Source organism: Paramacrobiotus metropolitanus, unplaced genomic scaffold (genome assembly GCF_019649055.1).
Source record: "Paramacrobiotus metropolitanus isolate TYO unplaced genomic scaffold, Prichtersi_v1.0 Parri_scaffold0000014, whole genome shotgun sequence".
Taxonomy (NCBI): domain Eukaryota; kingdom Metazoa; phylum Tardigrada; class Eutardigrada; order Parachela; family Macrobiotidae; genus Paramacrobiotus; species Paramacrobiotus metropolitanus.
In genome coordinates, this window is record NW_026570234.1 from 1,682,571 (window position 1) to 1,709,805 (window position 27,235).

At 41.3% G+C, this 27,235-nt stretch overlaps 2 protein-coding genes across 2 annotated transcripts; both read left to right on the top strand.

Moving 5' to 3' along the window:
- Positions 1-1,686: 1,686 nt before the first annotated feature.
- LOC129584761 (uncharacterized) lies at positions 1,687-25,083 on the top strand. Its single transcript, XM_055477070.1, has 13 exons — positions 1,687-2,070; positions 7,758-8,170; positions 9,100-9,238; positions 14,549-14,728; positions 15,140-15,310; positions 16,355-16,682; positions 17,791-18,182; positions 18,663-18,926; positions 19,401-19,838; positions 20,880-21,477; positions 22,748-22,864; positions 22,915-23,309; positions 24,353-25,083. The coding sequence occupies exons 2-13, from the start codon at positions 7,791-7,793 to the stop codon at positions 24,938-24,940; spliced, it is 3,990 nt and encodes a 1,329-aa protein (XP_055333045.1). The 5' UTR covers positions 1,687-2,070; positions 7,758-7,790; the 3' UTR covers positions 24,941-25,083.
- LOC129584762 (uncharacterized) lies at positions 24,947-27,212 on the top strand. Its single transcript, XM_055477071.1, has 4 exons — positions 24,947-24,951; positions 24,996-25,216; positions 25,398-25,588; positions 26,679-27,212. The coding sequence occupies exons 1-4, from the start codon at positions 24,947-24,949 to the stop codon at positions 27,210-27,212; spliced, it is 951 nt and encodes a 316-aa protein (XP_055333046.1).
- Positions 27,213-27,235: the final 23 nt, after the last annotated feature.

The window sequence follows — 27,235 nt, forward strand, 5'->3', positions numbered from 1 at the left end:
GGAAATGGGAGATTCGATCAGGTCTGATTCGGCTCCTGTTAAATTGTTACTAATGTAAATGTGATGAAAGAGAAATTCTCTGGGATTTAATTTTGATACGCGCGTGCAGTCTGTGAAAAAAGTACAGTAACTCAAAATGTTTGCTAATGTTAATTGCTGCGCATGAGACAGGTTTCTGTTTGATTACTTGAGTGTGGCGTGTACGCGCATACAGATGCTGGACGCTGGACGGATCGCGATAAATGTTTTTTTCTCTGCCATGTCTTATTTAAGTTGTGAACGCGGGCAGCTTTCGCTGATTGTTTTATACGTATTAATAAAAATTGAATTAATGGGATTTTTAAATTATTGAAACGTTGATGCAGTCATATTTGGATCTCTGTGGTTGTAAAAAAAATCGGTCATTTCCTGGTAATAATTATTAGTTATTTGCATAATAATTCAGTGTTAATATTCCTATATTATTGCAACGATTTTTGAATTATTGGGCAGTTGTAATTACTAAAATGTTTATGTAGTGGTATTCGGATTTCCTGGATAGTAAAAAATCGGTTAGTTCCTGGTTATACTGTAATTATTATTTAGCAGCTTAATAATTCAGCATTAATATCCTGCATTACTGGAATTTTGTTTTAAATTTTCTTCCTTCGTGGTGTGCTGGCGAATAGTGAGATAATTGTGCAGATTATTTTTCTCACATTACGGGGCGTGTCGTTTTGGTTAAGCCGGAAATAGCTGAATTAATTCTGGAAAATTTTCCGCTGTTAGATATTGCATAAGGTTAAATTATAAATACGTATGTTTCGGCTTCTAGCAAAAGGGGAAAAAAATGTGAAGAATATGTGGAGTACGGTAATTCACCTGCATAATTGATGTGCTGCGACGGCAGTCGAAGTATGGATTTTACCGGGTATACTATAATTTAGCGCGTGACCCCGATGTGTCATGCGGTGCCGGCGATGGGATCGACCATCCGTTGGCGGCATGTCCCGGTGCATGGGACTTCCGGCCAGCGCATGCTGGAGTGTGTAAGACATCTAACGTGCACGTGCCGCCGGTATTCTATCCAACACCTGCAATCTGACCCCCATTGCGCTATTCAGCCGCGGAAGACATTGCACCCGGACACGGAGCTAGTGCTCCTTCCAGTATTGGATATCATCCCAGTTGCGCTTGGGACAACGTTTCCCGGAAAAATTTACTGAAAAAGCGCGCAATATGTAATTTCCCTGCTGAGCCAATCTGAATAGGCGTAACCGTCACAGAGAACACACGCAGACTGCTTTAAAATCGTGTTTCTGCAGCTTTAACCGCTGAATATCGGCGCAACTTCAACTGTTCTCCGTTAAATATCAGGTTTTTAAAATTGACTGTACAGGGCAGTAAGCAGATCGACCGAATAAATGCAACGTATGCTGATTAATATCAACGTACTGACGGATTTCCCGGTAGCAAGCGGTGCAATACAGAGCGTGCGGTACGGGGAATTTACATCCTGCACAGGATTTAGCCCGCTCGACGCGTTGCAGCGCTCGGTTCGTACTTGTCATCCCTGCGAGCGGGCATAATTTCGGGATAGAGACATCCCCGCGCCTGCAGGTCACAACACTGACAGCGCAGTGTATGACACAACCCGGGACAGAGAGTCAGAGAGGCTGGCTAACAGGCAGAGCGCGGGAGAAAATTCGATCAATTTGAAAAGTGATGATTGATCAGTCAAGCCTGCATATGTTTACCAAACGGCCAGCACACACAGGCGGATTTTCGGTTTTTCAATATTTGCCACAGTATTATGCGCCGCTGACCAACTGTCTGTTTTGTTCCGCCACTTGACGGCGGCGTGATAGTGCATGCGTCGCTTTTTTCTCTCCCTTCTTCATCGGCTGCCGCTGGATTTTCCCGGATTATGCCTGCTTTTATCGCTGTTTTTCCTGCGGATTTTTGTTCCTTTGTGATGGCGGATATTTTCCACGGATGATAGCATCGGTTGATCGTGTATGCCTGGAGTGATTTTTCATTTTTGCCGTGTGTGATAAGTGCGGTCCAGTGCGTTTGATTTAATTTAATCGGGTAAGTGATTAGCGCCAGTGCAGTGCTGCATGCTTGTTCATGTTCAGCGGAAGCGCGCTGGCCGCGCTGCTCCATGTTATGGGGCGGAAATGGGAGATTCGATCAGGTCTGATTAAGTTCCCGTTAAACTGTTACTAATGGAAATGTGATGGAGGGGAAATTTTTATTTGGATACGCGCGGCGCAGTGTGTGGAAGGAGTAACTCGATCGAAATATTTGTTAATGTTAATTTATGCGCATGTGAGAGGCTTCCTGTTTGATTAAGTGAGTGCGCCGTGTACCCGCATACAGATGCTGCACGGATTGCGATACATGTTTTTCAGTGTCAGGTTGCAAATGGCCAGTTGATCTGTTTTCCTATCGTAGAGGTAATTCTTCCAGAAAACTGTTATCATAAGAAAATGTCGAATTTGTTTAGCATTTTAATGTTATTGTTGAAAATGGGTATCGATGGAAAACTGGCGTTCGCGACGGGAGCATTGCCACGGCACAGTGCGCAATGGTGGGAATTCCCGGTTTGACCGCTGGTCAGATTGGACGATCGTACAGAGAATGCTAGCGACGCGGCTTGTTTGACTGCTTATTCTCATGCAGTGATAGATCGTCTAGATCTGATAAGGGCTGACCGTTGACCGACAGCTAAAGTGTTGCGTAATGTGCTTTAGCCGGCCATTGTCCCATTCGGTACTCGTACAGCATGTACAGTAGTACGTAACGGGTGTGTTGATTTTGATTTATAAAATGCTCCTTCAAATTCAAAATTCATGCGGCGATTTAAGCAAATACTTTAAACGTCTGCTGATCTACTTTTCAGCTTCCATAATTTTGTGTAATCTGGGAGATGTTCCAGGTGAAAAATTACGAATACAAATTTATTTTTTATTTGTGTGACGAATGAACGACCATTTCGACTAAAATTACCATTTACTGCATGATTTGAAAATAATTTGCACTATTTTTACACGTAGTGTTACGAATGCCGTGGTGACTTTTTTACTCGTTCATGATTCTGGCGAATGCCAAGAAATTTGTGAGTTTCCTTAATTTCCGCCTGTATCTGTATGTGAGAGTACGCGTTTGTTGTTGTCAGGTTTTTGCTTGTCCCACGCGATGTAATCTGACTTGCAGCTCCCTATCAGCCTGACACGCAATTTCCGCTTGAAATAGGCAACAACGTTAACGAACATTTAATCAACAACACATACCGCGCAAATGCCGGTGCCTTTTTCATCCAGCCGCGCGCGTGCGGGCGGGATCTTTTTATCTGGGAATTTCAGCGGAATTAAACGCTGCCGAAAAGACCGGCATGACAAAGCGCGGAACGGGAGCGTAAAATGTTTATTTTAAGAAAATAATTTCGCTGAGCCTCAGCGCGCCGTGGCGCGAAGATTGTTGAAAATAGGGCGTAGATTAGCGGCTTATACCGGCCAGCTTGGCAGAAAGTTATTTTTACGGATAAAATACGGCGCCGGCTGCGCGGGAAGAATGGGAAAAGGGGGAATTGATTTCTTGCCGGTACTGTGTGCAAGCGGTGAATAGGTCGCAGCATGGATCGGGCCATTTTGATGGAGGAATCTGTGCAGGCACTTTGTTGTTTTAATGGTATCCCCAGAGCGTTTAACGAGCTATTTAACAGCGGTGTACAGGGCGCGCTATTACAAAACAGCTATTACAAACTACCGCGCGTACAGTACTTACTTTACATAACACTCGTGTCGTACAGACGCTTTAAACTTTGCAGCAGGATATTTCAGTACGAGTACGAGTGCAGTGTGCTTGTAAAAACCGGTTTTGCGTACAGCTGCTGTACGAGTGCACCTGCCCAATGGCCAATCAAAGATCCGAACAGTGATTAAAAATTTAAATCCGCTGGCGCGTGTGCATACGAGTGCCATTATATACGGCTGCACCATGTATCCATTAAGCCGTACGTACGACATCCGGTTGACCGGCCAATCGTACCTGTGGGTGAGTTTAATATTGATTTCCGGGATTATGTCCATTTAGGGCAGCTGTGTGAGGGAGAAAAATGGCGAGAGTAAACTCCTGCGTAAACACGGCGTCGTGATGATACCGCAGGATGTGAATAGGAGTGTAAATGCTTTTTTTCCTCTCTCCCTGCGCATGTACCGCCTTTTTGTGTACCGATATAATAAGCCTGATTATTGGCGGCGATGCCATCGGATAACGCGGCCAAGCATGCCGCTACCGTTTTGTTCGATGGCGGCTGGGATTGCTTTACCGCCGCCAAGGGACACGGCACGCGATGTATATCCCACCATAAAATTTTACAGAGACACCAAATTTATTTTTGAATTTCTTATCATCTGTACCGCTTTTCAGACGGCGATTTTTGCGAATTATAAGGCCACGAATTTTGAAATAACGGTTTCAGTTTCTAAAAATACTTCAAAACTTTTGTTAAAAACATTTCTTCAACTTAAGTGTTTTGGCTCCAGTGTTTTGGCCGCAGTCATCAAAATTTCCAACCGACTTCGAAAAACACGAATAAAATTTGTAATAAATCTAAGTTCAATATTTTTATTCGTTTTTTTGCGATTAAAATTAGATGTAAATCAGGTAGCGCAAATAATATTGTGTTGTAGATTTGTTTAGTTATATTTTTCCATTTATTCAAAAATATTTTGGCTGCAATAATCAAAATTTCCAAGCGACTTCGAGAAATACAACCACAATTCTTGAAAAATTTATATCAATATTTTCGTTAATTTCCTGCGATTAAAATAAAATGCAGTGTGTTTCCCAAATATTACTGTAATTTTTTAATATTAATTTATGCTTTAAAATTTTTTACACAAAATGGTTTAATGCATGTCGAGGAATTTGCGGTCGGAATTTTTTTGCACGTTACGAAAGCCGAAGATCGATCGTTTAAGGATACGAATGGCACTTTTCTGTGGGTGACTTATTAAATGCGTTCACCCTGATTACACAGCTTACACTGATATCCATCGCGTCTTTTTCCTCCGCAAATCCCGCAGCTTACCGGCATTATCATCTGATCCCGACAAGAAAAGCTTACGCAACGTTGCCCAACGCACTGGGCGCACTTAAACAATAAGAAACGGCGCCCAGGCGCAGCAACAGCTGTACATGTACACTCGTTCCCGCACATTTTTCCCGGTTAATTTTGGCCAGCGCGCGCTCCAGCGCAAAGTGCGTGTTGTGTTAATGGAGTCCCTTATTGGAAAATTGAGTGACAATAATCAGATCATCGTGTGTTTGACGTTGGTCGTTCGAGTTGGTGCAGCGGAGAAGAAAAAGAAATCACGGTCACTGTACACGCGTCCCGGGATCAGTCTGTATGCAACTGGGAAAACCGGCGAAAATGTGTGTATGCAGGGGCCTATCAAAGCGCTTTATGAGTGTCTTGATCGAACTCTTGGCAAATATTGGCCCTGTTGACTTAATGTCAACAGAGTCAAATAGCTGCATGCGCCGGAATCGTTCCGGCCATCCCGAGTTAAATCCCGTTCCTGTGTTTTTTCTCCTTCCTGAAATGAGTGCAACATCGCTAGTGACACGTGTACAGATATGACATTGGCCATATAAAAATTAATTATACTTCGGGTAGTTGGTACGCGGTGTATAAATACAGTGTATTGCCAATTTTTACAAAACGTTTTTGCGTTGTAATGCGGAATTTTATTTTATAAAATTAAAAATGATGACGTTAATTACGTATAAATATAGAATGTATCTGTACTTGTGTATGGGATGGTGTTTATGTATACGGAATAGATCTGTAGAAACCGAAAAAATCTACTCGTAGCTTCAGAGAGATTAATTTTATATCGGCGCCTAACTCTGAAAATGTTGAGTCATTTCCGGTCTAAGGTCACCTACTTTAGTGCCACATCTGCGTGGATTACGTATTTTAATTTGTAAAACTTACAAGATTAATTTTTTTATTTTATTTTTATTAAAATTTTTTTTCATAAATAACCTACGAGTATTCATCAGTTGTTGTATTTCATGTATTATTTTGTATTTTATATACATGTACATACATATTATTGTTGTGCTTTCCTTGTAAGCACGGGCGCCCTGTAGTGAAAAAATATTTCTCGCCGATCGACATTATTATCACACCGGAAGTCCATTATCACACCATGCCAGTTTCAACAACGACTAATTCATACAGATGTGGGCACTGATTTACTGCTAAACTTGAGAATGCAGTTGTTTATAAGTTTATGTGTTGCTGATTTGAAATGCGATTATACTGAACCCGTTTGCAACAGCAATTGTGGAAACCGAAAATTATAATATAGCAGCACGTTAATTTTTAATATGGACGCTTACGTTATCGTTTGATAAGTTATTCTCGATTATCCTTGCGTTAGCACGCAGGGGTTGCATTGTGTACTTGTGCTTAATCCGCATATTTCAGCAGTTTCTTTGAAAATTCAAAAGGCGTACAAGTTCTATAAAAGCTGTTTATTAAATTATTCCCGTACACAGTACACAGTACATACACGGTACTTTAAAGTGTGATGGCTATGAAAATTATTATTTGTTTATTTAGGAAATTAATATGATTATCCACGAAAAATGTTAATGGTAGTAAATAAATTATTTACGTAGTTGTACAATTAATACCGTAGAAGTACTTACTTCCACGGTACTAGTACAGAGTACTCGGTATTACGGTCATTAAGATATGCATTTATGGGCTGTTATGCTCACCGCCTCGTGGCAATGGACTAAATTTACCAAGTTGGTCGCGTTGATTGACATCGCTTATGAAAGTTGCCCGATATCTGTCGCTCCCGTAGCTACGTTCCAGAAAAACGCTGCTGAAAGCGGAACGTGTCGGGGTGATGTTGTCACTCAACCGTAAATAACCGACAGCTGGCTGCATGCGCACTGCCGACTCACTGCCGCCGCCGCATACTCGACAACGCGGCGTCTTCCATTTTATAAATTAAATTTTATCAAATATTTCATCGAAATGGGTCAGCAAAATATTGCTGCGAATGCGAAAAATTGTAGAAAATTTTCCTATTGCAATATTGCATCATTGTATTGAACTGTAGCGCGATTATCGATACATAGACATGTACACAAAATTAAAAATATGGCAATTAAATTTGTAAATATTTTCTGTATATTTTATCTAATTTTTTCTGGAATGTATGTACATTTTGTTAAATGTATAATCATCGTCTCTTGCCAGATTTTTTTACCATTATGGATAACTTTAAAACAGAATTATTTTAATTTTTATTTTATGTTTCAAATTTTCATTTACATATTTATTTAGATTAAATAACTGCAGAAGTGAGCGATTAGAAAATTGAAAATGAGTAACTAGAGACGGATGCCTGCGCCGCGCCTTGTTTAGCCGATTAAAACAGTACCGCGAAAATTCGATAGAAAGTGCGGTACAGCGCCGGAAGTGCCGGCGCCGGTAGTTTGTTAAAGACGGCGTCGGCGTGGGACGGGGATGATTGGTAGTTGATGATCCCGCTCCCAGAATCTGATCCCGCCCCTCCCCTCTCTCCCGACATCCGCTCGATCTCCCATTTCTCCCGCTGTAACTACGCACAACGCGCATAAAAGAGTAAACGCCGGCATTAGCTGCCATTATTTATTCGCCTTTGGCCGTATATATATGCAGATACAGTAGAATGCGGTGATTATACTGTCTGCGCCTTTCGCAGGTCTTGCTGCTTAATATGAACCGGGCTAATTAAATGGCCAATGAGCAGCCGGTCAGCCAGGGCCGGCCCGCCCCCTTTGGCCAGCTGCACTGCGCGAGCTATGCCGTGCCTGGACCAGACAATGGACGGCCCGCCCCGTTCGCGTTGTTTACCAGTGAAGAATGCAGCAGTCTGTCTGCGCCGTGTGATACAACCTCTCTGTCTGCGCAGCGTGATTTAGCCTCTCTGCCTGCGCCGTGTGATGGCACCGGTCTGCCTGCACAGCGTGATTTATCACATGCACAGCACCGTGTGCGTGACGGCGCGACTAGCAGCAGCGTGAATATTCGGAATAATTCAAATTGGCTAATTCGGGATGCGCATGTGCCTGCCTGTGATCTCTGCCATCTTATCCAGCAACTCTACTGTGAACGGTGAGTGTTTCCCGTGAAAATAACGGATGGGGAAGTTTATTTGCCATTTTGCTGATAATTTCCGATGGGAAGCGTTCCCTCCGGGCTGAGAAATTTCCGGTGGTGGGAGGAAAGTGAATTAAGTGTCGGTTTGAACGGGAAGACGGTAGGAAATTGTCTAGTTGTCCTGTTTCTTTGGGAAAAAATTTTCTGACTTGAAGAAAAATATTTGTCCATTTTTTACAGGAATTATACGAACAATTTTGCATTGATTTTTCCAGCTTTTTAGTGATTAATATTTAAACAGATTTTTTCCCTCTCGAGTCTCGATTTCCTTTTTTTCCCTGGAAGACGGTAGAAATTTGTCTGGTTGTCCTGTTTCTTTGGAAAAAATATTTCTGACTGGTAGAAAAATATTTGTCCATTTTTTTAAAGGAAATTCGCGAGAAATTTAACAGTGACTTTTCCAGCTTTTTGGCGGATATTATTTCACCAGATTTTTTCCCTTTCCGATTTCTTTTCCAGTTATGCGTTGTAGCTGTATTTGAAGATTTTTCCGTGGTGAAGACGCGTTCAATCGATGCATACATGATACTGGTAGAAAATACATCGATCAAAATAAATTAGATTTTATTGGAAAATTCCCTTGATCAGTTATTCGACCGGAGCAAAGTCAGTTCGAATTCGCAACGGTGATCCTGGCAGCCCGCCAGAATCCCCCAGACAGGTCTGCGTCAGCGTGAAAATGTCGAGTGTGTTATTTTAGCGCGCCAAAAATATTCTACCAGACTTTTTTCGTCGATCAGCGAAATCGAGCGTTTTTTCGCAGCAGACAGGAGTTTAAAAATTGGAATTTTTGTTTTCCCGCCAAATTCGAAATCCGCCTGGAGGGTGTCCCGCTTTTTATTGCGTCAGGCGTGTTGACCGGGTTTTTGTGGGGCCTGTTGTAGCGCGATTTTGTGGAAGTGGCTGTACGAGAGTGTGGCGTGTGACGAGCAGACGGAGGACCATCCCGCCGCGTCGTCGGAGCTGGTTAATGGATGGCCGCACCACAACAATTCCCCGCAATCACATTCATCCTCATCCGCGGTAAGTCCCACGATTTTCTGGATTTCCTTAACTTTTTCTTCCTGTTTTATTTTTTATTTTTTTTCCGGTTGGTTTACTTGTTTTTTTTTTTATTACCGAAATATTGTTCCGTTATTTGAAGAAATTATGTCGATTTTAATTTTTTGCCAAAAGTTTGCTTTCATTTTTTTTTAAATTTATAAGATTTTCTTTCCTAATTTCCTTTTCTGTGAAAATAAAACACTCTGCGTGGATCGTAAAAAACTGATGGCTTTGTAGAACAACGGCTGCTGTGAATAGTTGTTTTCAAAAGAGCAGTGATTTTCTCCCCCATTTTGTTCTGTAAAAATAAGAAATTCGTATTTTTGTACCAATGCAAATGATTGGAATCGAAATTGCTTTTTTAATAAATGAACGGAGTTTTGATAAAATTCAATTGTTAGTTGGTTGTTTGGTTGAGCTTACCTGATTTTCGTGATAGTATCCCCCAGCCAAGAATTTGCGAATTTATCCAAATAGATTTTTTACAATTCGTATTTACCGGGTGAAAATCGCTTCACGAGAACTGTTTTTTTTGCGTTTAAATATTTATTCGGTTTTACTGTATTTAATTTCTACTTTTCGTATTTGTTTTTGTATTTTTGATAATATTTTTCGTTAGCCAAGTGTTTAATTTACGTGATAGCAGGTGCAGTAATTTCAAAATTACCCAGCTAGATTTTTATTAATTCGTGTTTATCGAGTACAAATTGCGTGGCGGTATTTTGCAAAAAATCCGGGACGACACCACGCACCGGGATTGTATTTCTTTTCGATTTTGCGCACACCTGGACCGCGGTAAAAGACCGCGGGTCCGTTGCGTTATGTGATCGTGCGAGAAATCCTTAAAAATTCGGCAACACTGGTGTCGATCGCGGGCCGTTGTGCGGGGGAATGTTGGAAACGGGAGGATTGAATGGGGGATCCATTAGCGAAATGAGCGAATTGATTAATGGGAAATGTTGTTGGCGGGTGATCCGGGAGAGAGCGGACGGGATAGATGTCTGTGTGGGAATGTAATTACGGATGCAGTGATGCGGTAAAGTGTCGCTGTACACGGGCCGGGCCAATTAATCCACATTAGGCAATCGGCGTGCGACGCGGCAAAAAATGCGCTGATTGGGCCGGAAACCGGCCCGGCAATGCAATTACCTTTTAATGATACTCGCATCCCTAATCCTCTTGATCCCGCGGGTTAACCGGCTGGTTTTTGCCCAGCTAAGCGTGATGATGATTTCTTTATTAGGCGCTGGCACGTTTTAGAAGAGTTTTGGGGGTGGGCGGGAATTTTTGCCCGGTCATTTTTCTCGTCGATGGCGAACGGTTTTTGAAAAGAAACGGCAAAATTTAATAAAAATTAATTTAATTAATTTAATTGAAAATTTAAAACCAGCGAAATATTCAAATATAGTCTCAGAGAGAGTAATTTAATTTAATTAATTTAAAAAATACGGCAGAATACGTATGAGAAAAAAAATACAACAAAATCTAATTATCAGCCAGTGAACTATAACCTAAAATAAACCAAAAACTCTGAGTAATTTATTTTAATTAAATTTTAAAACACGGAAAAATGCGCTTGAGCAAAAATTACGGCAAAACTTAATACCAGTGAAATTTATTGTAATTAGTAATTTAATTTAAGTCATTTAAAAAATAATTAACTGAACTTTGTTTCTCTGAGGACGCCGGTGTTCCGGTGATGGAAAACATAATCATCTGAGTTTGAAATTTCGATATGAATCTTACTTTCAGTTCGGCTGCTTTCTTAAAATGTTTTCTTAAATTAAAAAATAATTTTCGTAGTTATTTTTAATTGACGAGTTGTGGCATTTGTAATGGCGATTTTTTTATGCCTTCGTCAGTTTCCCGTACTTCGCTTTTTTTTACTTGTTTTTTACGCGACATTTCCGGCTTCCTGTTAAATTTATAATGAGCCGGCTTTTTGATATAGTGACCGCATTAAGCGAAATTATTGAAGCCTTTTAAGTGTTTTTAAATGCTTCCCTACGTGTCAATGCTGGTTGCGGATGGTGTGAAGAGATGCAGGTTTAAATATTGCACGGGAAGATGTTGCGGAGAGTGCGAAGTGGATTAATTTTTGAGCGGCTATCGATCGCGTAATTCGCGGAGACGCCGCGCTGCTCTCACCGGGCGAAGATGCTGGTGTTGCCGTTGGGCGCGATTGCTGCATTAGCGTTCCCAACGAGCGGAAGTGGGCCGGTCGCGACCGGCGCACGGCCGTCTTTAGCCAAATTAGGTGCTCCCGAAAAAACTGTCAAGTGAACAATTTCCTGCCGACGGCAATATACTTTTTTTCAGTTTTTTCCCCGGTGGAAAATTAATTTAAATTTATCTGGTAATTCTGCTATTTTAACAAGCTATTTAAATTGGAAATTTTATATTTTTGGCCTTTTATTGGTTTGCATTTTTATCGATTTCTGAATTTTCCAGTGAAATTAATTGATTTTCTGATTAAATAAAAAAATTAATTCGCACTAAATCGTAAATGCCGGAATGATTAATATTGTCGCCAATAATTTGACAGGTAAATGGTTTCTTTAAGTTATTTTGAATGTTAAAAAGCCTGTCTTTTGAGTTTTGCTCAAGAATACTGTTTTATAATTAATATAAATAATTTGGTTAATTCAAGATTAAAATAAAAAAAATTCAAGATATTTGTAATTAATCCAAGATAAAAATTATCAACTAAGTTAAAAATATCGAAATGATTAATATTGTCGCCTTGTACTTTTGTGCAGAGGAACAACCAATTTGTGAACATTATCATCGATCCACCTATGTACTATATAGCCACCGTTCTACGAATCTTCGGATAAATGTGCATTTGTGATGTGCGAATGCATTTATGAACCTATTAATGCAGTTTGGATTAATATTACCATTTTGTTCGAGAAAATTATTTTATGAATAAATGCCGATGAAGCCGTGATTGATTTCTAAATATTGTCGTCAATAATTTCCGAACAGATGACTGGCTTAATTGGAATTTTGGAAAAAAATATTTCCTAAATTTTGTTCAAGGATATTGTATAAAATTACGGCTTGACATGACAAAAATTGAAAATAAAATTATTAATTAAGGTAGAATTGCGGATCGAATTGAGGAAAAAACCTGTATGGTATCGCTGATAGAATGCCAAGTGGGGAAATTAGTTTACCGAGGATTTGCGCGCCGCATAGATAGATTTCTCACACGGCACTCGTATGAAAGCGAAGAAGTCGGCAAAGTGTTTGACTTGACGTCAGATTGGCCCAATAATCCAATTTGCTTAACGACAGCCCGACACTCGATATATACGCATATACGACAGGAAGTGCAGCTCCCTCCGCCAACTGTTACCGCCGCTCGTTAAGGATAGTGGGGAGAGGGAGAAATCATACTCACATTTCACTTGAGAAATTGCCATTATTTTTTACCATTAACCAGCGGATTAGGATTTCCTCTTGGGCTGCTCCACATTCTCTCCTTTTATCAGTTGATTTAATAGGGCTGTTGGTGTACGGCTTCCGCTCGGTGCCGGCTGGTGGGCGGACGGGCTGCGGCAGCGCACAATGGAATTAAATTTAATAAATTTAAAATCTCTTTAAAATTCCCGTTAAATCTGCCGGCAAAGAAAAGGTCACGGGGCTTTTAGGGAATTTTGGGAATATTTTGCGGATGAATATCTTTTCATTTTTACGGCGTATTTTGCAGTTGAATCGGCACGTGCGTGGCTTTGTTTTGTCGAGGCTTGTAAATTTTTTAAAAAAATGTTGTGAATTTTCAGCGTCTCTGCTAAACGGAATTTTCGCGATAAATGCATTGATGGCTTAAGCCTTAAAAAGAATTTAGAAAACATTTTTCTTGTGAAAAATGCACGTGATTGAATTCAATGATCATGACAAAATTAGAAACATAAACAGGAGTATTTGTATTTTCTGCATTAAGTCAAATCAGGATTAAATTGCATTCCTGTGTTAAAGTAAAAAATACTGGCAAAAATCATCCGAAAATTCATAATATTCGTTGATATTAAAATTATTGATAATTTTTGCTTTTTTATAGTTACAAATAATAATAAAAAAAATCTGACGTGGTATTTGGAATTTTTGCTGTACATACCGATTTGAAAGATTTTTTTTAAAAATGAAAGTACATTGAAATATTAGAAAAAAATTTTTAAGCGGAGTTTTTTGCCGGTTTGACGGTAAAAAAATCTTGATGCAAATCTGAAATTGGTGTTAAAAGTTTTTGCTGTGCTGATTTTATTAAACCGAGAATTTCATCATTTTTTGTCAGAAATGTTATCACATTAAAAAATAAATTATTTGGTTAATTTTTTGCCGGTGTTTGGACGCAGTTAAATGTTCGCGCCGTTGACAGGCATTTTCGCGGCCTGATGGGTGCGAAAACTGTTAATCGGGCGCTATTCCGGCGGTGTGTGTAAACACGCTGATCTCTTCCCCTCCATTTTCAATGTCATTGCGCCAGAGTCAACACGGAATGCTGACAAAAAGCGTTGCGCGGTGTTTGTTTTCATTGGCGCGATTGGTTTGCGCAGCAGCAAATAGTGTTGGAGCCATTTCAATACCGCTATTACAGCTCTATTTAGCGCCTCATTATGCTGGTCGCTTTGTTGAAAAAATCCAGAAAAAATGAACAGGGTGCGGCTGAATGCATAAAATGTTTGCTGATTACGTGATTTCACTGATTTCGTTGGCTGCGAAGTGTGCCGGAAGCCGTTGACTTATTGTTGTGTGTTTGGTTTTGTTGATCGTACGGGTGATGCGAATTTGCTGAGCGGCATGTGGCCGGTTTTTTTGTACCCAAGTTGTATTTATTTTCACAATTCTGCATGTCGTTTCCTGGGAAAAATGTAACAATTTTTAAATAGTGGCGCGTGGTAAATTTTTTTTATTAAATAATTTTCCCGCACAACGACCAGTTTTGCCAATTTTAAACTTTCTACACAGATTCAGTTGACTGTGTTTACTGCTCTTATCAGGGTCCTTCTTTACAGCAACTAAAATAATATTGTGAAATAAATCAGAAAGTTTTTTTTAATACTTTCCATTTTATTTCAAATAATTCTGAATTTTTTTGTCGTTTCAGGTTGTTTTTTATTGCAGATTCTGGGTTGATTTTCTCGTACAGCTTGTAATTTTTGTAAAGGCTGAATTCGTACTTGTACTCGCTTCGTATTTTGCTTGCTTCGAGGATTATCTACGAAGTCGCTGTTGAAGTGAAATGAAAAATTGTAAAATAATTCTTGTATTTTTTTATCATAGGAAACGGTTGTTGTGCCTGACGCGTGGCCGTGTCCGGCCTCGGAGCCCCCGCCGCCCGTCCCGGCCGGTGTCGCCGGTCCGCCGTGTCCCTTTCCCTGGGCCGTAGTGCCGCCATGCCAGCGGCTGCAGCAGATTGACCGCGAGCTGTCCAAACTGCGCCAGCTACACTATTTGACCGAGGTGGGTCACTCGTCACATATTCAGTCACCGATGAGTAAAATTCCTTCAATTAAAATATAAAAAATCCCTAAGATAAAAGATGAAAAAAGCCTTAAATAAAGATGGAAAGGTCCCCTTAAATGAAGATGACAGAAATTCTCTAAATAAAACTGAAAAGAATGCCTTAAATAAAGATGAAAAACCCCCTTAAATGAACTTGAAAAAAGGGACTGGGAAAATTAAGAATAATCTCCTTAATAAAGAGGGAAAAACTCTTTAACGATAATGAAATTCCTTTGAAGAAATACGAAAAATTTCTTTAAATTAGAGGACAAAGTTCTTGAAGATGAAGAAAATACCTTAAAATAAGGATGAAAAAGCCCGTAAATACGGTTAAAAAAAGTCCGGAAATAATCGAATTGTTTTTCACAGCGTGATAAAGCCATGAAGTCCGTGTCGAGCGGGTCCAGCAGCGCCAGCGCCGTCGGGACGGCCACCGTGCGGCCGCGCCGCCCGACGGAGGAATTCAATGGCCACGCGGCGCCCCCGCTGCCGCACCATGCCGTGCCCGCGCTCAGCGAGGGCTCCGTGCTCCTTCTGCAGGTCAGTGGCGGATTTTTACATTCTTGTCGGTTTTTTTTTCAACATTCGCTGTTTTATCACGATTCTTTTTCATGGTATGTAATCCTTCATAAAATCCAAATTTCGTTGGCAATATTTTCAAGTTTTTTTCACAGCAGTTTCTGTAGTTCCTTATCGAAAAATAATTTTGTTCAATTGCGGTTTTAATTTATTTTTATTTCGTATATTGTAAATGGCTTGAAGGGCATGGATTACGTAGTGTTGCGGCTAATCAGTGTTCACGGTTTCGAATCGTTATACTATGTTAAATGCTTGTTTCGCAATGTTTAATGGCTGTGTAGGTTCTGTTTTTAATATAGAACAGTTTATTTCACCAATCCAATCCTTTTTCGCAAACATTATTTTGCAGATCGGTGTAATTAATTTTAAAATTTAATAAGTTGGCACTCCAGTATTTTCTTGTATTAGCGGAATTTTTGTATGATTATTTTACTTAAGATACTTTTAATTTGTTTGGTACGAATTTTCTTTAATATTGGCACAACAATTTCAGCGACTACACATGAAAAAACTAATTAATAAAATTTGTTTTTGAATTTTTTTAAATACAGTATACGGCAAGTTGCGTCGTTGACTGTATAACGTAGTTCAGTGGCTACCGCTTCGCGTTCTCATAGCAAAATTTGTAAGCATTATGTTTCAACAATTACGGTGCTTAATTTCGTTTTGCGCGATTTAGTTGCCATTTAGATTTTATTTTTTTAAATAGATAAAGTTAAATTCGTTCAGAATTTCACGATTTTCCAATAATTTGTCCTCTCACAATAATTACGTCGTGTTTTTTACGATTCCGAAATTCTATTTTTATTCTCTTTAAATTGCAGATAAATTGTGCTTATTTTCTCTATTTTTAACGTTACTTTAGTGAGGAATTTGATGGTTTTTCGGTTTATTGCTTGCACGATAATTACGTCGTTTTTCAACCATCTCCGCTAAAACGCGGGCAATGCTGATGGAGGGCGCGCAGATGGTGACTGTATTTTTTTCTGACTGTTTCCGGTGCAGCGTGAGTCATTCATGGAGCTGTTATCGAAGCTGCCGGCGTCGATCGACCTGCTGCTGACCCTGAGCACGTCCCCCGAGAACTGCCTGGCCCTGACGCACTTCAGCGCCATCCCCGTCGTCGTCGAACTGATCCACGACGCCGGCCAGGGCTTCAGCGCCGCCGGCGGGCGGGAGGTGCGCGACAAGGCCGAGCGCGTCCTCAACCAGCTGGTCATCAGCCAGATCGAGGACAAACGCTGCCGCCGCGAGGTCTTCGTGCTGCGGATGCTGGAGAAGCTCCGGCAGTACTCGTCACGGGTGCTGTACCAGCCGCAGAGCCTGACCAAAGGTGCGTGGCAAGTTGGGAGAAATATACTGGGAATTTTGCATAATATAGGACATTTTATTTTGTTAATTTTATTTTAATAATTTTAGGGTAATTTATTTTAATTAAAAGTTAATTTAATTTATTTTAATTTATTTTCATTTTAATAATTTTCTTTTATGTTAAATTTATATGGGAAATTATTTTTGAAATTGTGGTTATTATGTAATTTGATTTTTAAAATAATTTTGCAGTTACCGTGCAAATTAAAATTAAATTCGTTAAATTTCTTCTGAATTTTTTGCTTGGTGTACACTATACAGATACTGGCAGCTGGGTTAATGGAGTGTGGCATAACGTAGTACTGTGGCTACTGCAACTTTTAAAGCGTTCTGTCTTTTCCAGTCGCATTCTGTTAAGAGTTTTGTGAGGTCACATTTAATTGATTCGCGCGATTTAATTGCTATTTGGATTCCGTTTTTGTATTTAAGTTTTTCTGTTTGTATTTTGCCCCTTCGTTTTTGTACATTTACATGAGCAAGGAATTTTATGATATTTTGCCGAAATATTGTGACTAATTTTATTTTTTTGCTATTAGAAACACTGAAATTATTTAAAATTTAATTACCTATTTAGCATAAAATACACCAACATTCCAAAATGAAATTATTTATTTGATGTAAAGGAACGAAATATTTTTTGTCTATTTTATGAAGGTTTGTTTGTTTACATTATTGTATTTATTTTAGTCTTTTGTTGATTTTATCATTTGTTGGGTGAATAAATAATTTTATTATTTGGTTAGTTTAATGGCTTAATCGCACAATAACGAGCGATATCGTGGTAATTCTTGTGACGTACAATACATATAAATGAGGGAGACCTGCCGGATTATTTTAAATTTTTATTGAAAAATTTTATCAAAACGTTTTTTTATAATTTTTTTTAATTTTAACGATTAAATTGCTGCAAATTATCGTTGTTTCCAATCCGGCAATCTTATAGACGAGGGAGACCTGCCGGGTTTTCTTTTTATTTATCAAAAAAATTTTATCAAAAGGATTTTTTTAATTTTAACGATTAAATTGCTACAAATACAAATGATCGTTATTTTCATCCGGCATAATTACAGACGAGGAGGACCTCCCGGATGCCTTCCCCGTCCCGGCGTTGAGCGCCCTGTGCGAGAAGACCTTCGAGGCGGACTACCGGCACACCTTCTCCTATTTAGGCGGCGTGCAGGCCGTGGCGGAGGTGCTGACGGTCAACTTTGAGCGCTACGACCACACCACGTCCCGCTACCACGCCAACATCCGCAAATACGCTTGTTTAATTTTGACCAACGTCACCTGCGGCGACGGGATCAAGAAGGCGGTGCTGTGCACGTCGCGCCGCTTCCTGGACGTCCTGGCGCTCCTGCTGACCGGCGGCCCGGAGGATCTCCGCGGCAAGACCGCCGCCGTGGTGCGCAATCTCAGCTGGAAGGCCGACGTCCACAGCCAGGAGAAACTGCGCGAGGCCAAGGTGGGCAGCGGGGAATGTGGCACGGCCGTTATTATATAATTGAATTTTTACGAATTTATATGGAATTAATTCCCTTTTATTTGATGGATTATTAATTTATTGTTTCTTTGAGCAAGAGCAGTAATTTTTACCTTTTATTGTAGGTTTATCGTTACCGTTTTCGTTTCTTATTTTGCCGGTTTTATAGTAAATAAATTGTATATTATTAAATTAAATAATATTTTTTCCTAATATTTTTAAAGGATTTTTTTTTTCAAAAAAAGCATCAACTGATTTTTGACCAGGAAGAACCCCGATATCCCCGGATATAAGTTCGTATTTGGAGCAATTAATTAATGGAGTAAATTAAAAAATAAAGTAATTTTTGATAAGAAATTAAATTTGCATTCTCGTTGTTAACTGGCTATTGGGAGAAAAAAATGCCGGAGAATTTAGGGGATTTTTCTGATTATGGATGCTTTTCCATCCGGTGTGCTGTAGATTGTGCCGGCGTTGTTGCGGGCGCTGATGAAGGCGGAGCAGGCGGAGAACCACCTGGTGTCGATGCTGTGCGCGCTGAACAATCTGTCGGCGCACTGCGACGAGAACAAGAACGACATGTGCGCCTACGAGGGCGCACTGGCGCGGCTGGTCGGCCTGCTCAAGCACAAACCCGCCACGGATAAACTCGACGTCCCGGAGAACGCCGGCTCCGTGCTCTACCGGTTGTCCAAGATTATTGCTCACCGCGAAGATTATCGACAGGTTCGTAACACATCCGCTGAATTATTCCCCATTTTTTCTTACATGTTTTCTTTAAATAATGCACGCACATATTAATATTTGCAAAGCTTTTTCTGAATTTTTAATGCTGTTCATATTTCAGGGGATTTATTCTCTCGGTTATTTCTTAGATTTCTCGAAATAATACCGGACCTGTGAAAATTATATATTTATTATTATCTACATATATATGTATATATATATATATTTTCACAGTTAAATAAAATATTTGCACATAATGTTCTTTAATTTTATTTTATTGCTGATCTACTTGTGAATTTCTCGGGATTAGCGAAACAACCTCCGAATATCTGAATATCGTCTACATTATTTTCAAAATTAAACAAAATATTTACAAATTTTTTCGTAATTTTATTTTTGTAAAATTTTGTTATTCATAATTTTTTCTTAATTTTCTTCCTAATTTTATTTTATTAATTTGCGTATTTCCTGTAGATTCTACGGGACCACCAGTGTCTGGACATCCTCGTGGAGCACCTGCGCTCCCCGCACCTGGGCTGGGTGAGCAACGCGGTGCGCATCATCTGGGTGTTGAGCAGTCGCAGTCTGGAAGATCAGCAGCATCTGTGGGATGTCGGCGCCGTGACGCTGCTGCAAACCCTGTCCACATCCAAATACCCGGCCATCGCCGAGGGCAGCGGCCGCGCCTTCCGCCACCTGATGGCCGCCGTCCGCGGGGAGGGCGGCCGCACGCGCAGCCTGCAGTCGCATGCCTCCGTGCCCAGCAGTCCGCTGGTGGCGCGCCAGGAGAGGGGGCATCCGGCCAATCGCTCGTTGCGGGATTTTCACCGGTTTAGGAGACCGGATGTCCCGCCGCCGCAACAGCAGCAGCCGCGGCCCATGATGAATCTCGTGGATAATATTGCCAGACAGGTAGCTGACGGAAGTTTCTTGAATTAGTTTTTTTAAAAATCTCCAACATGTCTATGAAAATAAAATATGTTAATAAAACGGTAACGAGAAAATGCGTAGGTGATTTAAATATTAATATTAATAAGAAATAATAGGCCTGTGATAAATCTCGTGGATTATATTGCGCGACAGGTAACGACAAAGATTCGTCTAGTAGGATAAAATTAATAGTTCCCGAAAAAGTCGGTTGCAAGAAAATAAATTAAAAAATACTATCGAGTAGATAGATAATTCAATTAATAAAATAAATTTAAAAAAATAGTGCTCGTATAATAATACTGCGCGACAGCCGACAGGACACGATTGGTACAGATTTCTGCCGAATAAATTACAACTCCCAAATAAGGTCTAGTAAAATACCTAATTAAAAAACTAATGAACAAGAAATCCTAATAAGAAAATAGCTAAGCTCAGATGTTACTGAATTTTTTGAAAAAGCGAGGGAATTTATGGTGAATTGGAAAGTTTATTTTGCAGTTATGATAAGGACAGACCTTAGTGTGCGACTGTGCGGTTTCGTAGTATATTGGCTTTACATAAATCAGCATCGCTTGCATATTATGGCTATATATTGTTCCTTGTGATCATACAGAATTTGTTACTCTGTGTTTTAAGATATTTTTTCCAAAATTATTTCTCGCATAGAACATAGAAACGCGAAGAAAATAGGTGCGAAATTAATAAGAACGTCCGGAATAGAGAAACTCTGCACGGATAGTGAATAAAATATATAACATTTTTGGGATGATCGTTAGAAATAAGTTAAAATTATTTTTTTGCTGAAAGTGAGAAAAATTAAAACAAAATAAATATGGATTGGAAAAATTAGGCAAATTCAGGAAAATAAATAAATGCAAATCACGGACGCCTACAACCCCGGGTGAAAAACATTCAAAAAACCTTGACTTCGAATTATTTGATGGAAGAAATTGCTGCAAACAAATTACAGAAAAATTCTAGAATGGTAAATTTTCTAGTGAACAAATTTTTAAAAATTTATAGGTAGCCGGTGGTGAGACGCAGCCCTCCCCACCCACCAGCCCCGTGGCCCCCGCCCACCCCGCCACCCTGTACGACGCCGACGAGCCCAGCGACCTGGACGTGCCCGGCACCTGCGACGAGTTCGTGGACTTTACCCGCAAACAACCGCGCCAGCTGGACGACTATAGCGCCCCGGAGACCGTCACCCGCTTCAGCACCGAGCGCACCCCCAAACCCCGCCCCGGGACCGCCGGCACCCCGCTGCGCAGCGTCCTGCACACCACCGCCATCTCCACGGTGGGCTCGCGGGGCTCCAGTCCCGATTCGGGGCCGGACGTGCCCACCCCGGCGATCCGTGGCGGGGAGGACGCGACGGAGTATAACAGTTGCGTGGCGAGCGGGACCATGTCGCCGAATAATCTCATGACGGAGATGGAGCGGGATGCGTTCTTTGATGAGATCCCGCCGTCGCCCAGCTTGATGAACCGGTCGCCGCGGGCCAGGACGGGAAGGCGGAGGATGCTGCCCACCCCGCCCGTGGAGCGGCCGGGCGGGAGGGCGGAGGCGGGGTTTAAGGAGGACGGGGTGGAGGAGAAGCCGGTTGTCTATAAGGATGAAGGTAAGGGTGAGGACAAAAAAAGCTGGAGAAATTAACAGAAGAATTATTTTAATTAGATTTTATCCTGGATTTTTTGGCTGCGATTTTTAAAAATTATTTAAATTATTACAATTTTTTAAATTTTTTGGCTGCGATTTTCAGGATTTTATCCTGGATTTTTTGGCTGCGATTTTTAAAAATTATTTAAATTATTAAAAATTTTTATAATTTTAGGCTGCGATTTTCAGGATTTTATCCTGGATTTTTTGGCTGCGGTTTTTAAAAACTTTAAATTAGAAAAGTACTCAGAAAATTCTGTTGAAAAGTATTTTTTAAGGAGTTGGATAAATTACCCACCAAATTATTCTGATTTTATGTCTTTATTAACTGGGATTTTTAGATCTTGTAGATTAAAAAAGTGATGCAGAAAATCGTGTTAAAAGTACATATTTACCGAATCGATAAATTACCCGCAGAAATTAATTTTATTTACATTGTATGACATACATTTTTCAAACTGCGATTTCGGAATTTTTATTGGAAACCGTGCAGCAGAAATTCTGTTGTAAACGGTAACTGTTTAAGAGACGGATAAATCTTCTGCCAAAATTAATATAAACTTTTTGATGAGGTATTTGTTGAATGAGATTTTATGAGGTTTAAATTGAAAGGTGGTACAAATCCTTGTGGAAAAAATGCCGGTTTGTAAATACATTTCTTAGTTTACTGCACATTTAACTGATATTATCAAAATAATGTTCTTCTTTTTCGAAATCATTTAAAATCATTGAGAAAATTTTCGTAATTTATATTGTACCAGTTTTTCCTTTTTCTGAAGAATTTCTTTCTCAATTTTTAACGGTTACAACCAGACACTATTGTTTAAAAATTAACTAGTTAACCTGTGAAAAAATGATCTTCTGAAACTGCGAGAAAATCGTATACGATTGCTTCCAAATTCAAGCCTTACTTGTGCAAGCTGGCGGTAGATAGGGAACGTAGTGTAGTGTAGTGGTTCTTACTTACACGCGTATGGTAGTGACCGTGCATAATGAATAATCAGCGCCTTTCTTTGCGTTGGATGAACACTTTGTATTGCATAAATTTTTCCTTTCTGTTGAATATTTTGTACATGAATATTTTTTTATTTGACTGTTTGATAATCGTTTAAATATGTATACTTAAAATACTGTATATTGTGTCGGAGAAATATTTATTCTGCCGTTTGTCCTGTCAGTATCGTGTGCAATTATTGTGTTTATATTTCTAGAGTGTTTTTCTTTATTGGCAGGCTTATCGAAAGCCACGTCGCTGAGCAGTATCGTCTCCTCGTGCCTGGTGGCCACCCACCCACCCCCCAAACCCCCGGCCCCCGCCGCGGGCGCCCCGCACCCCCCGCTGCCCAACGGCAGCGACGCCGCCTATATGAATTTCGCCCGCCACCTCACCGACCAACAGACCTCCACCCCGCTGCGCCCCGCCCCCTCCGCCGGCGCCCCGAACCCTCGCCCCCCGTCGCCGAGAAAAAAGAGGAGGAGGAACGGAAACCGGCGCAGTTTAATGTGCTGGAGGGCTTCGCGGAGCTGAAGAAGAAGGTGGCGGAACGCAAAGCCATCGTCGACGCGGAGAGCAGTCCGCTGGTCAACGGGGAGCGCTGCTCGCCGGAAGCGGAGAAAAACGGGAAGATTGTGGAGAAGGACAAGGAGACGGGCGGGTTTAATGTGGCCAGTAGTTTCGCGCTGCTGATGAATTCGGTTAATGAGAAGAAGGCCAAAGCGGAGACGCCGGGCAAAGTGGAAGAGCCGGTGGTGGTTGTGGAGAAGAAACCGGAAGAAGAAGAAAATCCGATAAAGGTAAAAAATAATTAAATTTATTTGACAGAAATAGGCGGGTTAAAATCGGTTTACTTCTGTAAAAATGTGTTGTTAATTCGTTAATGGTAAATAAAATAATTCTTAGTACCTAAAATAATTAAGTTAAATGGAAATGATTATTAAATTTTATTTTTCAAAAATATGGGAATTTCGTGCCTAATTAAAAAATATGGGAATTTCGGTGAAAAAAGTTCTGTCATTTTAATTTAGTTGATGCCGATGGCAACTAAAATGCCAACTAAAATTAATCAGATAATTAAGGTAAATTAAATGGTTAACAGGATTTTTTTCTCCAAAATTGGGAAACCGATATCTAGTTAATTCGGTCAAAAAATGTTGCTGATGATATGATGCAACGGAAGTAGAATAAACTCGATATTTTTTGTGGTAATATTTTTTTCTGGGGAAACTTCTGTCTGTTCAAGTTTTCCCTTTGGAAGCCACATTGCTACGATTATCCGTTGACAATTACGACGACACTTATCGTCTGACCACCACAGTATATTTTCCACAATAATTTATCATCAAAGAAATTTAACCGTAATTTTGAAGGGGATCAAAATCTCAAAATCTCCCTACTGATTTTCACGCCGTTTCTTTTAAGACGTTGCCATTTTTTATTGCCCGTACGTGTTCTGTTGATTTCGTAGGCGGCATGAGTTCGATTTTCCGATGAGAAACACAACGACACTCCTTTACTAGCTACGGCACTGTGTTATTAATATTATTGAGAATTTTGAAAGTTCAAGTAATTTCGTATTTCGATAAAAAAGAAAATGTTCATACACATTACACACTGCAGTATTTTTTAATCGGGTCGGCTGAATGCTTTCTTACTAATTTCGTTTTACCCAAGCCACAAGACTACGATTCTCCGTTCACGCATGCCAAGATGATCAGCGAAACATTTATTCGAATTTTTTCAAAAAAGACCGGCAGCAGAAACCGAAATAAAAGCATTTTCCCAGATTGAAACAATTAAAATTTGAAATAAATTAGTTTTAATACAATTTTACTTGAAGGAGACGACGGAAAAAGTGGAAGATGAAGGATACAGCGAGGTCTCCCCGAAAACCGAAGAAAAATTAAAAGAAAATGGTCAGAAGGAGGAGAAAGCCGACGGGAAGAAGAAGGTCAAGGAAAAAAGCCCCTCCGTCGAGAAAAAACCCTTGGAACCCATCGCGGAGACAGCGGAACTCCCGCGGGAGGTCTCCGTCGTCCCGGAGCCCCGCCCCGAGCCGACGGCGTCCACCTCGACGGTCGTGGAGGACGACAACAAACTCTTAGCCGACTGCATCTACGCCGCCATGCCCGTCCGCAAACCAGTGCACCCGGTCAAAACGGACAAGAAACGCCGCCCGAAACCCCCGAATCCCCGTTTAGCGGCCGCCGGGAAGACCTCCTCGCGCCACCGCCGCATCGAGGACGCCATGAAACGCACCGCCAGCGAGGGAGGCGCCGGAAGTCCCGCCGGACACCCTCCAGGATCCGGGAGTCCCGCTGGACACCTCCGGGGTCCGGGAGCCCCGCCGGAGACCCTCCGGCCAGTCAGAGCGGGATGCTGCGGTCCAAATCCGTCGGGGATCGCGCCGGGTTGCGGTTGGAATTAAAAAGGGATGAGGCGACGTCCCCGTTGGATGGGGAGGAGGAGGTGAACGGGGGGAGGGACGGGAGTTCGCCGGATCTCGGGGATTTGTTGGATGGACGCCGGGAGTGCGCCGTGGAGTCGCGGTTCACGTCCGAGGAGGAGGGGGACAAGGAGGAGGCCGGGAGACGGCCGCGGATTGTCAAGCCGGTCCGGTCGAGTGGCGGGAGTGTGGATGGCGGCGGGAAGAAGGCGGAGAAGGGCCGGATGAAAAAGAGCGGGGTGCCGGCGCTTCCCACGGGTACGGCGAATTTTTCTGTATTTTTCAGAAATTTTATTATTCAAAAATATTGATGAATATTACAGTACTGCCTGCTTTTATGGAACATTTATTTAAAAAATCATTTGGATTATTGCGAATTTTGCACGTAATTTTTATGTGATTTATTGGTAACTAATGTTTTTCATTTTTTCGGTAGCAGGTTTGAAGCCGCCGAGTATTCGTGGCGGCGGACTGGTGATCACGCATTCGGCCGAGAGCTCGCAGGGTCCGGCGTCGGACAGCATGGAGGAGGCGGCGCCCATGCGCATCGTCAAGCAGGGAACGTTCACCAAGGACCGGCCCAGCGGGATGGTGCCGGTCATCTTGCCGGATGTCGGCGGATCGCCCAACGTAAGGAACAAGCATATCAACTGCGAAAAACTGAGTACTGTACTGCAGTGAAATCACATGGGAAGCGCGGCATAGGAGATTCCTGTGTTATACGAGCCGGCGATCGCTGTTAAGAGTTGTTAAATTTAGTAGTATAGTGGCTTTAGCTCATTGAAAATTGCTGTCACACTTACGACAGCTGACTGAAAAACAGTCGTACCTAATTGTGCATGTAGAATGTGGTGTACTGAAAATACCCTTTTTTTTGTTCTGAAAGTGCGTGTAGTTTTTTAGCGTGACCATCGGTCGGTTTTTTGGAATTCCTTAATTTGCCCTAAATTACTAGAGTAGTGGTAGAAACCATGCTTCCTCATAGTCAGATTTATCAAGCGGACAGTAAATAAACAAATCTTTTATCCTATTTTAATTCATATTATTTTTATGAATTTTTTATGTTTAAAAAGCCGGTATAATTTATATTAAAAGCCGGTATAATTACAGATTTTCCAATTTAGAATCGATTAATTAAGCATTTATTTCTTTTTCGTGATTAATTTGGGTAAAATTAATTTGGTCCTTCGCTTATTTTTCTTACTGGAGAAGGCAATTTAAAAATTTGAATTCAATTGTATAATTCAAGGCAACGGGTAATTTTAATGGGCTTCTCTAATTGAAATACAGCTGGTTTAAAAATTTTTTACGAATTTAATTTGTTTTGTGTGTAATTAATTTCAGAAAAATTATTTTCATTCTACGAATTCATAGGAACCTAAAATAAAATTAGATAAAAGTTACCTACTGAAAAGAAGCCGATCGGAAAATTTAAAATCGCTTAAAAATTAAAGATAACGGGTAATTTTATTAGCCAGCTCTAAAAACAGCAGGGTTAAAAAAATTTAATTTGATTTTCATTCATCTGTAGATCGTCTCAGCACAGATATTTTGTTATACGAGATTAATTTAAATGTAAACTAGACAAAATTAGACAGTCTGAAGAAAGCCGATTGGAAGATTTACAGTCGCCCAACTAGATTTCCTTTAATTCGTTATTTATTTGACTGGAATTTATTGCGGCGGAATTTAAAATAAATTTAATTAAATTTGTTTGCAGCGGAAACGCTACGGCAGTTCCGTCCGCGGTCCGCCCCACCGCGACCCCTTACCAACCTCCTCCCCCCGGAAGTTGACCTCCACCCCTAGCCCCCGGCCCTCGCGCTACCCCCACCCCAAATCCAACTCCTTCCCAGGCCACGACGTCATCACCATCCCCCCGCCGCCCCCTCCCGACCTCTCCAGCAGCTCCTTCCCCCCGCCCACCCCCAGCGTCGCCCCCAAACCGCACCCCCCGAAGAAATCCACCGTCTCCAGCAAAATCGCCTCACTCTGGCGCGGGAAAGAGAAGAAACCCGAGCCGCCGCCCCCGCCGCGCGAAATGAAATCCCCGACGCTGTCGGAGCGCGCCGCCGCCCCCGGGGCGCGCGTCTGGGGCTCGGTGTTGGCGGGGGTCAGTGCGACGCTGCCGAAGATGCGCGCCGCGGAGGTGACGACGTTCCGGCCGCGGTTTGCGCCGCTGAACGGGGCGGCGAAGCGAGAGGCAACGAGCGAAGCGGAAAAAGATGCCGGGTTGACCGTGACGACGGTCTGACCGCCCCGGGATGTGGATCAATG

Bases quoted from the DNA above. Each gene is read 5' to 3' on its own strand.
- LOC129584761 (XM_055477070.1), top strand. From the start codon at position 7,791: ATGGCCAATGAGCAGCCGGTCAGCCAGGGCCGGCCCGCCCCCTTTGGC. The intron at 15,311-16,354 runs GTCAGTGGCGGA...TTTCCGGTGCAG, and splicing joins GCTCCGTGCTCCTTCTGCAG to CGTGAGTCATTCATGGAGCT. The intron at 18,183-18,662 runs GTGGGCAGCGGG...GGTGTGCTGTAG, and splicing joins AGAAACTGCGCGAGGCCAAG to ATTGTGCCGGCGTTGTTGCG.
- LOC129584762 (XM_055477071.1), top strand. The intron at 25,217-25,397 runs GTACGGCGAATT...TTTCGGTAGCAG, and splicing joins GGTGCCGGCGCTTCCCACGG to GTTTGAAGCCGCCGAGTATT. The intron at 25,589-26,678 runs GTAAGGAACAAG...ATTTGTTTGCAG, and splicing joins ATGTCGGCGGATCGCCCAAC to CGGAAACGCTACGGCAGTTC.